Here is a 14184-nt window from a genome sequence, read left to right as displayed (position 1 = left end):
CCATAATAGGATAAGCACCAAAGACTCACTTTCCTTTTCAGAGGAAGTGAGTATTTCCGTGTAATATCCATTAGACCCGCCGAGTCCCTCTCCATCTTTAAGAAGAAGCTAAAGACCCAGCTCTTTCTCCAACACCTCCACACCTGATGGTCTGAGTATTAAAAAATGATTCTATGCACCCTGTGCATTGCCTTTGTGCACTGCCTGTTCACACCTAGGACCTATCGGACTTGAACCTGGGAGTTTTTTGGCACTTACTTGTGTTGTCGCCTCCTGGCTAGATCCTTGCTTGTGTCGTGTTAACTCTCACGTGTACGTTGCTCTGGATAAAAGCGTCTGCTGAATACACTTGTTTTTTCTCCCCCATTGTACCCGGCCAATTACCCCACTCCTCCGAGCCGTCCCGGTCTCTGCTCCACCCCCTCTGCTGATCCGGGGAGGGCTGCAGACTACCACATGCCTCCTCCCATACATGTGGAGTCACCAGCCGCTTCTTTTCACCTGACAGTGAGGAGTTTCACCAGGGGGACATAGCGCGTGGGAGGATCACGCTATTCCCCCCAGTTCCCCCTCCCCCCCGAATAGGCGCCCCGACCGACCAGAGGAGGCGCTAGTGCAGCGACCAGGACACATACCCACATCCGGCTTCCCACCCACAGACACGGCCAATTGTGTCTGTGGGGACGCCCGACCAAGCTGGAGGCAACACGGGGATTCGAACCGGTGATCCCCGTGTTGGTAGGCAACGGAATAGACCACCACGCTACCCGGCCACCCCCTGCTAAGTGAAATTGTAAATGAAGTTGTAATATGTAGATCCCTCAATTGACATTCTGGTGTCTTAGGTTGTTTTTTTGGTGTTTTTACTGAGGTGTTAGTGTCCCCCCCCCCCCTGAGATATTTAACATGCGTGTTTCTAGTTGAATGCTTCATATCAGCACTGCTAAATGAAAGGCTTTGGAACAGCGGTGCAAAGTGTGCAGATGTGTTTCACACCTGTGTGAGCCGTTGTTAGCATGTAGCGTAGCAGGTGAGTAAACCAAACTCCGTCTCGTTTGCCCCTCTGAGCCACCAGGTGAGTGTTTCTCTGCAGCAGGACACGGGTTTCGCCGGGTGGTTTTGAGCGTCATTAGCCAGAGAGGATTAGCATATTGTTAGCTAGTTTTGTGAGGTGAGGTTAAATGTTTGTCATGAGGAGCTTTCACGGTCCTTGGGAGTCAGTCGGTGTCACTTGGTACGAAAACTTTAAAGTCTAGTGTGTTGGTGTGGTGTTGTGTGTCTGACATTCCTGTGTAAGAAGTGGGGTTGTTGTGAAGCGTCTAGTGTGTTGGTGTGGTGTTGTGTGTCTGACATTCCTGTGTAAGAAGTGGGGTTGTTGTGAAGCGTCTAGTGTGTTGGTGTGGTGTTGTGTGTCTGACATTCTTGTGTAAGAAGTGGGGTTGTTGTGAAGCGTCTAGTGTGTTGGTGTGGTGTTGTGTGTCGGACATTCTTGTGTAAGACGTGGGGTTGTTGTGAAGCGTCTAGTGTGTTGGTGTGGTGTTGTGTGTCGGACATTCCTGTGTAAGAAGTGGGATTGTTGTGAAGTGTCTAGTGTGTTGGTGTAGTGTTGTGTGCCTGTCACGTCTCACTCTCAGCCTTCACCGCTGGCTAGCAGACATGTGAACAGGAGAGCCGAGCATGTAAGTCTCTCCATGCCAGTACACAGCCTCTCCAACAGCAAGCCCTATGTAGCGCCTCCTCGTGGCGAGACACGGTAACTGGGTACACCTTGGACCCTGGCTGAACAACAGGGAACTCGGAGGAGGTCTGGCCCCTAGACGTGTGGTACGCAGGCCCACCGATGTGTGGATATTCCCCGATGCCCACGAACCACCCCCAGCTATGGGTTAAATAGTGCCACCTAGTGGATAGCTCGGGAGAGGACTAGGCTACGGGAGTAAACCCCTACGCAACATCAACGTCCACAGTGTTGTTGTTTAGTGTTTTTCTTGCCCTTTTGTGTGGGTCTAAGTGGGAGAGTCCTGCTGGCGTCCTGTGTGATGGCTGCCGCTTCTCCCTCTCATAGACCCCTTCCCATCCACCCCTGTATGTTTGTCCCCCCTCCTTCCCATCCACCTCTGTATGTTTGCCCCCCCATCCCATCCACCCTGTATGTCTGTGTTGTGTTTATCTGTTGTCTTGTTTCACCCCGTTTGTTGTAAAGCCACTCTGAGTGTTAGCAAAGCGCTATATAAGATTGATTTATTATTTATTAAAGTTAAAAGACGGGACATGCAAGAGAAATATGAAGATAAGAAGCACAGTAACAGAGAACTTATAAAAGGATTTGACATGATCCACTGGGTGACACGGTGGCCCAGTGGTTAGCGCTGTTGCCTCACAGCAAGAAGTTTCTGGGTTGGAACCCTGGGGTTGTCCAACCTTGGGGGGGTCAACCCAGGTTGTCCTCTGTGTGGAGGTTGCATGTTCTCCCCGTGTCTGCGGTGGGTTTTCTCCGGGTGCTCCGGTTTCCTCCCACCATCAGAAAGACGTGCATGTTAGGGTTAATACTCCTGCCTGTGCCCTTGAGCAAGGCATGGCAAGAAGAACTTGAGTTGGTCCCCGGGCGTTGAACGCCGGCTGCCCGCTGCTCCTAGCTGCACAGCTAAAATGGGTTCAAGGGGTGGGCAGTCTTATCCAGAAAGGGCCGGTGTGGGTGCAGGTGTTGGTTCCAGCCAAGCAGTTACACAACTGTGTGTCCTGATCAGTAACACACCTGAGTTTCCTGATCAGTTACACACCTGAGTCTCCTGATCAGTTACACACCTGAGTCTCCTGATCAGTTACACACCTGAGTCTTCTGATCAGTAACACACCTGAGTCTCCTGATGAGTTACACATCTGAGTCTTCTGATCAAGCAGTTACACACCTGAGTCTCCTGATCAGTTACACACCTGTGTCTCCTGATCAGTTACACACCTGTGTCTCCTGATCAGTTACACACCTGAGTCTCCTGATCAGTTACACACCTGAGTCTCCTGATCAGTTACACACCTGAGTCTCCTGATCAAGTAGTTACACACCTGAGTCTCCTGATCAGTTACACACCTGTGTCTCCTGATCAGTTACACACCTGAGTTTCCTTATCAGTTACACACCTGGGACTCCTGATCAGTTACACAGCTGAGTCTCCTGATCAGTTACACACCTGTGTCTCCTGATCAAGTAGTTACACACCTGAGTCTCCTGATCAGTTACACACCTGAGTCTCTGGATCAAGTAGTTACACACCTGAGTCTCCTGATCAGTTACACACCTGAGCCTCCTGATCAGTTACACACCTGAGTCTCCTGATCAGTTACACACCTGAGTCTCCTGATCAGTTACACACCTGAGTCTCCTGATCAGTTACACACCTGAGTCTCCTGATCAAGTAGTTACACACCTGAGTCTCCTGATCAGTTACACACCTGTGTCTCCTGATCAGTTACACACCTGTGTCTCCTGATCAGTTACACACCTGAGTCTCCTGATCAGTTACACACCTGAGTCTCCTGATCAGTTACACACCTGAGTCTCCTGATCAGTTACACACCTGAGTCTCCTGATCAAGTAGTTACACACCTGAGTCTCCTGATCAGTTACACACCTGTGTCTCCTGATCAGTTACACACCTGAGTTTCCTTATCAGTTACACACCTGGGACTCCTGATCAGTTACACAGCTGAGTCTCCTGATCAGTTACACACCTGTGTCTCCTGATCAAGTAGTTACACACCTGAGTCTCCTGATCAGTTACACACCTGAGTCTCCTGATCAAGTAGTTACACACCTGAGTCTCCTGATCAGTTACACACCTGAGCCTCCTGATCAAGTAGTTACACACCTGAGTCTCCTGTTCAGTTACACACCTGAGTCTCCTGATCAGTTACACACCTGTGCCTCCTGATCAAGTAGTTACACACTTGTGTCTCCTGATCAAGTAGTTACACACCTGAGTCTCCTGATCAGTTACACACCTGAGTCTTCTGATCAGTTATACACCTGTGTGTCCTGATCAGGTACAGACCTGAGTCTCCTGATCAAGTAGTTACACACCTGTGTCTCCTGATCAGTTACACACCTGAGTCTCCTGATCAAGTAGTTACACACCTGAGTCTCTTGATCAGTTACACACCTGAGTCTCCTGATCAGTTACACACCTGTGTCTCCTGATCAGTTACACACCTGAGTCTCCTGATCAGTTACACACCTGTGTCTCCTGATCAGTTACACACCTGAGTCTCCTGATCAAGTAGTTACACACCTGAGTCTCTTGATCAGTTACACACCTGAGTCTCCTGATCAGTTACACACCTGAGTCTTCTGATCAAGTAGTTACACACCTGAGTCTCCTGATCAGTTACACACCTGTGTCTCCTGATCAGGTAGTTACACACCTGAGTCTCCTGATCAAGTAGTTACACACCTGAGTCTCCTGATCAAGTAGTTACACACCTGTGTCTCCTGATCAGGTAGTTACACACCTGAGTCTCCTGATCAAGTAGGTACACACCTGAGTCTCCTGATCAGTTACACACCTGTGTCTCCTGATCAGTTACACACCTGTGACTCCTGATCAAGTAGTTACACACCTGAGTCTCCTGATCAGTTACACAGCTGAGTCTCCTGATCAGTTACATACCTGTGCCTCCTGATCAAGTAGTTACACACCTGGGTCTCCTGATCAGTTACACACCTGAGCCTCCTGATCAAGTAGTTACACACCTGAGTCTCCTGTTCAGTTACACACCTGAGTCTCCTGATCAAGTAGTTACACACCTGAGTCTCCTGATCAGTTACACACCTGAGTCTCCTGATCAGTTACACACCTGTGTCTCCTGATCAGTTACACAGCTGAGTCCTGATCAGGTAGTTACACACCTGAGTCTCCTGATCAAGTAGTTACACACCTGAATCTCCTGATCAGTTACACACCTGAGTCTCCTGATCAGTTACACACCTGTGTCTCCTGATCAGGTAGTTACACACCTGAGTCTCCTGATCAAGTAGTTACACACCTGAGTCTCCTGATCAGTTACACACCTGTGTCTCCTGATCAGGTAGTTACACACCTGAGTCTCCTGATCAGTTACACACCTGAGTCTCCTGATCAAGTAGTTACACACCTGAGTCTCCTGATCAGTTACACAGCTGAGTCTCCTGATCAGTTACACACCCGTGTCTCCTGATCAAGTAGTTACACACCTGTGTCTCCTGATCAGTTACACACCTGAGTCTCCTGATCATTTACACACCTGAGTCTCCTGATCAGTTACACAGCTACACGCCGGCTGCCCACTGCTCCTAGCTGCACAGCTAAAATGGGTTCAAGGGGTGGGCAGTCTTATCCAGAAAGGGCCGGTGTGGGTGCAGGTGTTGGTTCCAGCCAAGCAGTTACACAACTGTGTGACCTGATCAGTAACACACCTGAGTCTCCTGATCAGTCACACACCTGAGTCTCCTGATCAGTTACACAACTGTGTCTCCTGATCAGTTACACACCTGAGTCTCCTGATCAAGTAGTTACACACCTGAGTCTCTTGATCAGTTACACACCTGAGTCTCCTGATCAAGTAGTTACACACCTGAGTCTCTTGATCAGTTACACACCTGAGTCTCCTGATCAGTTACACACCTGAGTCTTCTGATCAGTTATACACCTGTGTGTCCTGATCAGGTACAGACCTGAGTCTCCTGATCAAGTAGTTACACACCTGAGTCTCCTGATCAGTTACACACCTGTGTCTCCTGATCAGGTACAGACCTGAGTCTCCTGATCAAGTAGTTACACACCTGAGTCTCCTGATCAAGTAGTTACACACCTGAGTCTCCTGATCAGGTAGTTACACACCTGAGTCTCCTGATCAAGTAGTTACACACCTGAGTCTCCTGATCAGTTACACACCTGTGTCTCCTGATCAGGTAGTTACACACCTGAGTCTCCTGATCAAGTAGGTACACACCTGAGTCTCCTGATCAGTTACACACCTGTGTCTCCTGATCAGGTAGTTACACACCTGAGTCTCCTGATCAGTTACACACCTGTGACTCCTGATCAAGTAGTTACACACCTGAGTCTCCTGATCAGTTACACAGCTGAGTCTCCTGATCAGTTACATACCTGTGCCTCCTGATCAAGTAGTTACACACCTGAGTCTCCTGATCAGTTACACACCTGAGCCTCCTGATCAAGTAGTTACACACCTGAGTCTCCTGTTCAGTTACACACCTGAGTCTCCTGATCAAGTAGTTACACACCTGAGTCTCCTGATCAGTTACACACCTGAGTCTCCTGATCAGTTACACACCTGTGTCTCCTGATCAGTTACACAGCTGAGTCCTGATCAGGTAGTTACACACCTGAGTCTCCTGATCAAGTAGTTACACACCTGAATCTCCTGATCAGTTACACACCTGAGTCTCCTGATCAGTTACACACCTGTGTCTCCTGATCAGGTAGTTACACACCTGAGTCTCCTGATCAAGTAGTTACACACCTGAGTCTCCTGATCAGTTACACACCTGTGTCTCCTGATCAGGTAGTTACACACCTGAGTCTCCTGATCAGTTCCACACATGTGTCTCCTGATCAAGTAGTTACACACCTGAGTCTCCTGATCAGTTACACAGCTGAGTCTCCTGATCAGTTACACACCCGTGTCTCCTGATCAAGTAGTTACACACCTGTGTCTCCTGATCAGTTACACACCTGAGTCTCCTGATCATTTACACACCTGAGTCTCCTGATCAGTTACACAGCTACACGCCGGCTGCCCACTGCTCCTAGCTGCACAGCTAAAATGGGTTCAAGGGGTGGGCAGTCTTATCCAGAAAGGGCCGGTGTGGGTGCAGGTGTTGGTTCCAGCCAAGCAGTTACACAACTGTGTGTCCTGATCAGTAACACACCTGAGTCTCCTGATCAGCTACACACCTGAGTCTCCTGATCAGTTACACAACTGTGTCTCCTGATCAGTTACACACCTGAGTCTCCTGATCAAGTAGTTACACACCTGAGTCTCTTGATCAGTTACACACCTGAGTCTCCTGATCAGTTACACACCTGTGTCTCCTGATCAGTTACACACCTGAGTCTCCTGATCAAGTAGTTACACACCTGTGTCTCCTGATCAGTTACACACCTGAGTTTCCTGATCTGTTACACACCTGTGTCTCCTGATCAGTTACACACCTGAGTCTCCTGATCAGTTACACACCTGAGTCTCCTGATCAGTTACACACCTGAGTTTCCTGATCAGTTACACACCTGAGTCTCCTGATCAGTTACACACCTGAGTCTCCTGATCAGTTACACACCTGAGTTTCCTGATCAGTTACACACCTGAGTCTCCTGATCAGTTACACACCTGAGTCTCCTGATCAGTTACACACCTGAGTTTCCTGATCAGTTACACACCTGAGTCTCTTGATCAGTTACACACCTGAGTCTCCTGATCAGTTACACACCTGTGTCTCCTGATCAGTTACACACCTGAGTCTCCTGATCAAGTAGTTACACACCTGTGTCTCCTGATCAGTTACACACCTGTGTCTCCTGATCAGTTACACACATGAGTCTCCTGATGAAGTAGTTACACACCTGTGTCTCCTGATCAGTTACACACCTGTGTCTCCTGATCAGTTACACACCTGTGTCTCCTGATCAGTTACACACATGAGTCTCCTGATCAAGTAGTTACACACCTGTGTCTCCTGATCAGTTACACACCTGTGTCTCCTGATCAGTTACACACCTGAGTCTCCTGATCAAGTAGTTACACACCTGTGTCTCCTGATCAGTTACACACCTGTGTCTCCTGATCAGTTACACACATGAGTCTCCTGATCAAGTAGTTACACACCTGTGTCTCCTGATCAGTTACACACCTGTGTCTCCTGATCAGTTACACACCTGAGTCTCCTGATCAAGTAGTTACACACCTGTGTCTCCTGATCAGTTACACACCTGAGTCTCCTGATCCGTTACACACCTGTGTCTCCTGATCAGGTTCCTCAGCCAACACTCTGCTGGCTGATCAGCAGAGACTCTGCTGGCTGGTTAGTGGGATCAGGTGTGTAACTGCTTGGTTGGAACAAACGCCTGCACCCACACCGGCCCTTTCTGGATAAGATTGCCCACCCCTGGAAATGCAGAGGAAGAATTTCCCGAAGGGGGATTAATAAAGTAGTGGGGGGGAAAATCCACCCTGATAGACAATTATTATTTTTACAAATGTAAAATGCATGTGATAAGTTTAGAACCAGTTGGAAGAAATTAATTATTAATCTATAGAGTAGTACTTTTGCTTTGTGAATTCCATTGAAGTCATTTTAGGTTCGAGTTATTAACATCCTGCTGGATGAGTTGCATATACTGTTTTACTGAACATATACTGTGTTTTACTGAATATATACTGTGTTTTACTGAACATATACTGTGTTTTACTGAACATATACTGTGTTTTACTGAACATATACAGGGTTTTACTGAACATATACTGTGTTTTACTGAACATATACAGTGTTTTACTGAATATATAATGTGTTTTACTGAACATATACAGTGTTTTACTGAATATATAATGTGTTTTACTGAATATATACTGTGTTTTACTGAACATATACAGTGTTTTACTGAATATATACTGTGTTTTACTGAATACATACTGTGTCTTACTGAACATATACTGTGTTTTACTGAACATATACTGTGTTTTACTGAACTGTTCTTGCCTTTCTGCAGTGAAATTGCATAGCAGTATATTTTTGGAACTCATATCAGGACTAATATATCCCCCATGCTTTACTAACACTGACACATTTCATATCTAATACTTCTACAAAGAACTTAATTACAGACTGTCCTGTCACCAAGCTCTCGCTAACTGGATCTCAAACATGTTGGAATGACGTGTGTGTGTGTGTGTGTGTGTGTGTGTGTGTGTGTGTGTGTGTGTGTGTGTGTGTGTGTGTGTGTGTGTGTGTGTGTGTGTGTGTTCATGTCCACTCATCACCCAAACCTCATTGTGTATGCATGAGATGAAGGGAGAAACTGGAGGAGCATTAGTAAGAGATTATGTGGGCGTCCAGGTAGCGTGGTGGTCTATTCCGTTACCTACCAACACGGGGATCGCCGGTTCGAATCCCCGTGTTGCCTCCGGCTTGGTCGGGCGTCCCTACAGACACAATTGGCCGTGTCTGTGGGTGGGAAGCCGGATGTGGGTATGTGTCCTGGTCGCTGCACTAGCGCCTCCTCTGGTCGGTCGGGGCGCCTGTTCAGGGGGGAGGGGGAATAGCGTGATCCTCCCACGCGCTACGTCCCCCTGGTGAAACTCCTCACTGTCAGGTGAAAAGAAGCGGCTGGTGACTCCACATGTATGGGAGGAGGCATGTGGTAGTCTGCAACCCTTCCCAGATCAGCAAAGGGGGTGGAGTAGCGACTGGGACGGCTCGGAAGAGTGGGGTAATGGACCAGTTACAATTGGGGAGAAAAAGGAGGAAAATTAAACAAAAGATGATGTGAGAGAGAACCGAAATAAGACAGACAGGAAGCCCAGACATGTCCATGAAAACAGAGTCAAATCTTTCTGTGATGAAGTAAATCAATGAAACCTCTTTCACTGACACTCTGTCCATCTTGTCCAGGATGAGGAAGACTCTTTTGTTATGAAGGCCATCATCCATGCCATCAACGATGACAATGTGCCCGGTCTCCAACACCTGCTGGGCTCTCTGACCAGCTACGATGTCAACCAGCCCAACAAGGTGAAGGTCTCTCTATCCCACTCTCTCTCACTCTCTCTCTCTCTCTCTCTCTCTCTCTCTCTCTCTCTCTCTCTCTCTCTCTCTCTCTCTCTCTCTCTCTCTCTTACACTCTCTCTATCCCACTCTCTCTCTCTCTTACACTCTCTCTATCACACTCTCTCTCTCTTTCTCTCTCCAATTCAATTCAATTCAATTCAATATGTGCTTTATTGGCATGACATACATTTGTGTACATATTGCCAAAGCATGTAAAACATCAACAACACAACAACAACAATGATTATAATAATAACAGCAACAACAACAATGATTATGATATTAAATAACAATAGTATTAATAGGTGCCGTCATCCACTATCTCTCAGGTTGTGGCAGGATAATATAAATCTTGCTGCAATGTTCGCCGCTGGCCCCCCTCCCAGGACCCCCCGCAGCTTACCTGCGTCCTCCATTTCCTGGTACTCTGGAATCACGTGTTCCAGTTCCTTGACAAAAGTCCGGCGCTGTTTTTCAAATCTGTCACATTTAAGGACGAAGTGCACCTCTGTCTCCACCTCATCTGTCATGCACTGACCACATGATCGTTGCTCTTTTGGCAACCAGGTCTTTTTGTGTCTCCCCTTTTCAATGGCGAGACTGTGGTCACTGAGCCTGTATTTGGTGAGGATCTGTCACTGCTTCCTGTCTCTGACAGTTAAGAGGTATTCTTCCAAATCATAGTTTGTTTTTAGGGCCCGATAGACTTCTAGTTTGTTTTGAGTTTTGATTTCAGCGTTCCAATGTTTCAGATAATTGTTCTTGCTTTGTTTTATAGCCTGATTTATCGTAAACTTTGTTTGGGATGCAGTGCTGGCCTGAGGTTGGTTGGTCTTAGTATTTGTTACAGGGTTAGTGAGTCTCAGAGCCAGCTGCTTCAGGGGACTCTTTTCGGGGTTCAGTTCTTCTCTCTCTCTCTCTCTTACACTCTCTCTATTGCACTCTCTCTGTCCCACTCTCTCTCTCTCTCTCTCTCTCTCTCTCTCTCTCTTACACTCTCTATCACACTCTCTCTCTCTTTCTCTCTCTCTCTCTCTCTCTCTCTCTCTCTTACACTCTTTATCACACTCTCTCTCTCTTTCTCTCTCTCTCTCTCTCTTACACTCTCTATCACACTCTCTCTCTCTCTCTCTCTCTCTTACACTCTCTCTATCGCACTCTCTCTGTCCCACTCTCTCTCTCTCTCTCTCTCTCTCTCTCTCTCTCTCTCTCTCTCTCTCTCTCTCTCTCTCTTACACTCTCTCTATCGCACTCTCTCTGTCCCACTCTCTCTCTCTCTCTCTCTCTCTCTCTCTTACACTCTCTCTATCGCACTCTCTCTTTCCCACTCTCTCTCTCTCTTACACTCTCTCTCTCTCTCTTACACTCTCTCTTTCTCTCTCTCTCTCTCTCTCTCTCTCTTACACTCTCTCTTTCTCTCTCTCTCTCTCTCTTACACTCTCTCTCTCTCTCTCTCTCTTACACTCTCTCTTTCTCTCTCTCTCTCTCTCTTACACTCTCTCTCTTACACTCTCTATCACACTCTCTCTCTCTCTCTCTCTCTCTTACACTCTCTCTATCGCACTCTCTGTCCCACTCTCTCTCTCTCTTACACTCTCTCTCTCTCTCTCTCTCTCTCTTACACTCTCTCTTTCTCTCTCTCTCTCTCTCTTACACTCTCTCTCTCTTACACTCTCTATCACACTCTCTCTCTCTCTCTCTTATGTTCTCTCTCCCTCTCTCTCTTTTACACTCTCTCTATCGCACTCTCTTTCTCTCTCTCTCTCTCTCTCTCTCTCTCTCTCTCTTATGTTCTCTCTCCCTCTCTCTTTTACACTCTCTCTATCGCACTCTCTTTCTCTCTCTCTCTCTCTCTCTCTTATGTTCTCTCTCTCTCTCTCTCTTATGTTCTCTCTCTCTCTCTCTTTTACAAACACTCGTCTAAACACAAAAAATCAGGTGTCATGTGCCCTTTTGAACCAGCCCTCCACGTAGTCGCCCCTCCTACACAAGCATGAATACGTTACCTGGGGCTGCACACCTTCAGCTTTACGCTGCAGCAAGTTGCATCTTCTCCTCTTTTCTTCTCTTACGTCTTAAATATTAAAGGAGGATCTGAAACGGCTTTCTGAGAGCATTTTTCTTCTGCACCTTTATGTATACCCTGTCAGAATGGAACATAAGGCGGTGTCCAGGAGGGGTAGCGGTCTGTCCGTTGCCTACCAACACAGGGATCACCGGTTCGAATCCCCGTGTTGCCTCCGGCTTGGTCGGGGCGTCCCTACAGACGCAATTGGCCGTGTCTGCAGGTGGGAAGCCGGATGTGGGCCTATGTCCTGGTTGCTAGACTAGCGCCTCCTCTGGTCAGTTGGGGCACCTGTTCAGGGGGGAGGGGGAACTGGGGGGGAATAGCGTGATCCTCCCACGTGCTACATCCCCCTGGTGAAACTCCTCACTGTCAGGTGAAAAGAAGCGGCTGGTGACTCCACATGTAACGGAGGAGGCATGTGGTAGTCTGCAGCCCTCCCTGGCGGGGTGGAGCAGCAACTGGGATGGCTCTGAAGAGTGGGGTATTTGGCTGGGTACCATGGGGGAGACAAGGGGGGGGGTGAAACATAAGGGTGAGACATGGCAAGTAGTCAAAAATCACTCTTCCCTCCAAATGGAGGAAATCAAAGCAACAGGTTTGTAAAACACGTGTTTTCTCATACGTTGGTGATACAGGAAGGTGAGGATGATCGGCTAGATGGATGATAAACACAGTTTTCATTTCATCCATCCATCACCCAAACCGCTTATCCTGCTCTCAGGGTCACGGGGATGCTGGAGCCTATCCCAGCAGTCATTGGGCGGCAGGCAGGGAGACACCCTGGACAGGCCGCCAGGCCATCACACAGGGCGACACACACACACACACACACACACACACACACACACCTAGGGGCAGTTTGGTAAGGTGATCCACCTGACCTACATGTCTTTGGACTGTGGGAGGAAACCAGAGCACCCGGAAGAAACTCATGCAGACACGGGGAGAACATGCAAACTCCACACAGGGGACGACCCCCAAGGTTGGACTACCCCGGGGCTCGAACCCAGGACCTTCTTGCTGTGAGGCGACCGCGCTAACCACTGCGCCACCGTGCCGCCAATTTTCATGTCAGTTTGTCTTTGTTTAAAGCGGCAGTAGACAACTTTTTTGCTTTAACTTGTCATCATGAAGTAAATGCCGGTTGCTCCGTGTAATGGCTGTAGAGTAATCACGCCACTGGGGTTTCGATTGGTTCCCTATAAGCCTCGCATTCACTATGCAATTCTGTCTGCCACGGGTACGATCTCACAGGAAAATGAAGGCTCCATTTATGGCACAAAGGAAGCGTGAGACCACTGTACAACCAAAACAGGAAGAGGGTAGCGCTTTTGTTTTCCCTGGCAGTTATCGGTAGCTGTCCCCAGTAGCGGAAGTGACGGACGGTGGAACAACCGAAGTGACGGTGGAAACTCTACCCGCCAAGAGAAATAGAAGCCCGCTGACGGAGGAGGAAAACAAGGTGAAGAGGGAGAGTGATAGAAACAGAGGTAAAACAAGAGCGAACCTCGGACGGGCATTCACTCGATGGCGTGACACCCCGATGTTACATTGAACTCTGTTTCCCCATTGACATCTGTTTCCCCCTGGCCAGCCAAAAGCGTTGGCGTGGAAACAGTTCAGTTAGGTTGGGTTAAGCTTAGGGTGAGCTTAGGTTAAGGGGTAACACTTTAGTATGGGGAACATAAAAAAACTTAATTACTAGTGAGTTAGTAATGGTCAAGATGTCACTTTAGTATGGGGAACATATTCTAAGTAACAAAAACTTAATTTACAGTAATTTAACACTATGAACACTTGTAGTTTTGTGTGTTGTTATGTAAGAACAGAGCATATTCATTAAGTGTCAGTAAGGGAGAATACCTCTTCCTGTGGTACTACCACCTTATAAAGGCCATACTAAGCAAAGCATATTGAGATGGTACTACTAATAAGCAATACTTATGAGGTTATAGAGGGAAAACTCATAGTTAATGGCTTACTGGTTGTATAATAAGGCCATGCAGAATAAGGCATTAATGAGTACGTAATAATGACCAATTAAGAGCCAATATGTTGCTAATTTGCATGCTAATAAGCACCTAATTAATGGTGACTACGTTCCCCATACTAAAGTGTTCCCGGTTAAGGTAAGTCAAGCGTCCTGTTGTTGTATCGAACTCTGGCTCGTGGGCGTGTACAAGAACAACATCCCTATTGGCCGTGAATCAGTGCAGCGGTTCGCACGCTAACGAAGGGAATATATTGCTGCGCGTGGGTACTACGGAGGCAGCACGGTGGCGCAGTGGTCGCCTCA

At 47.7% G+C, this 14184-nt stretch overlaps 1 protein-coding gene across 1 annotated transcript in view; it reads left to right on the top strand.

Annotated features, from left to right (window-relative positions):
- The window catches only part of dapk1 (death-associated protein kinase 1), a 184543-nt gene that overhangs the window by 106512 nt on the left and 63847 nt on the right, over positions 1 to 14184 (top strand). Inside the window, exon 12 of the mRNA XM_056297804.1 lies at positions 9665 to 9784. Coding sequence (XP_056153779.1) covers positions 9665 to 9784 — 120 coding nt within the window. The remainder of the gene's footprint in view (positions 1 to 9664; positions 9785 to 14184) is intronic.

The sequence above is a fragment of the Lampris incognitus genome, chromosome 1 (assembly GCF_029633865.1).
Source record: "Lampris incognitus isolate fLamInc1 chromosome 1, fLamInc1.hap2, whole genome shotgun sequence".
In the NCBI taxonomy this organism is placed as follows: domain Eukaryota; kingdom Metazoa; phylum Chordata; class Actinopteri; order Lampriformes; family Lampridae; genus Lampris; species Lampris incognitus.
This window is presented reverse-complemented; position numbering and strand designations above follow the sequence as displayed.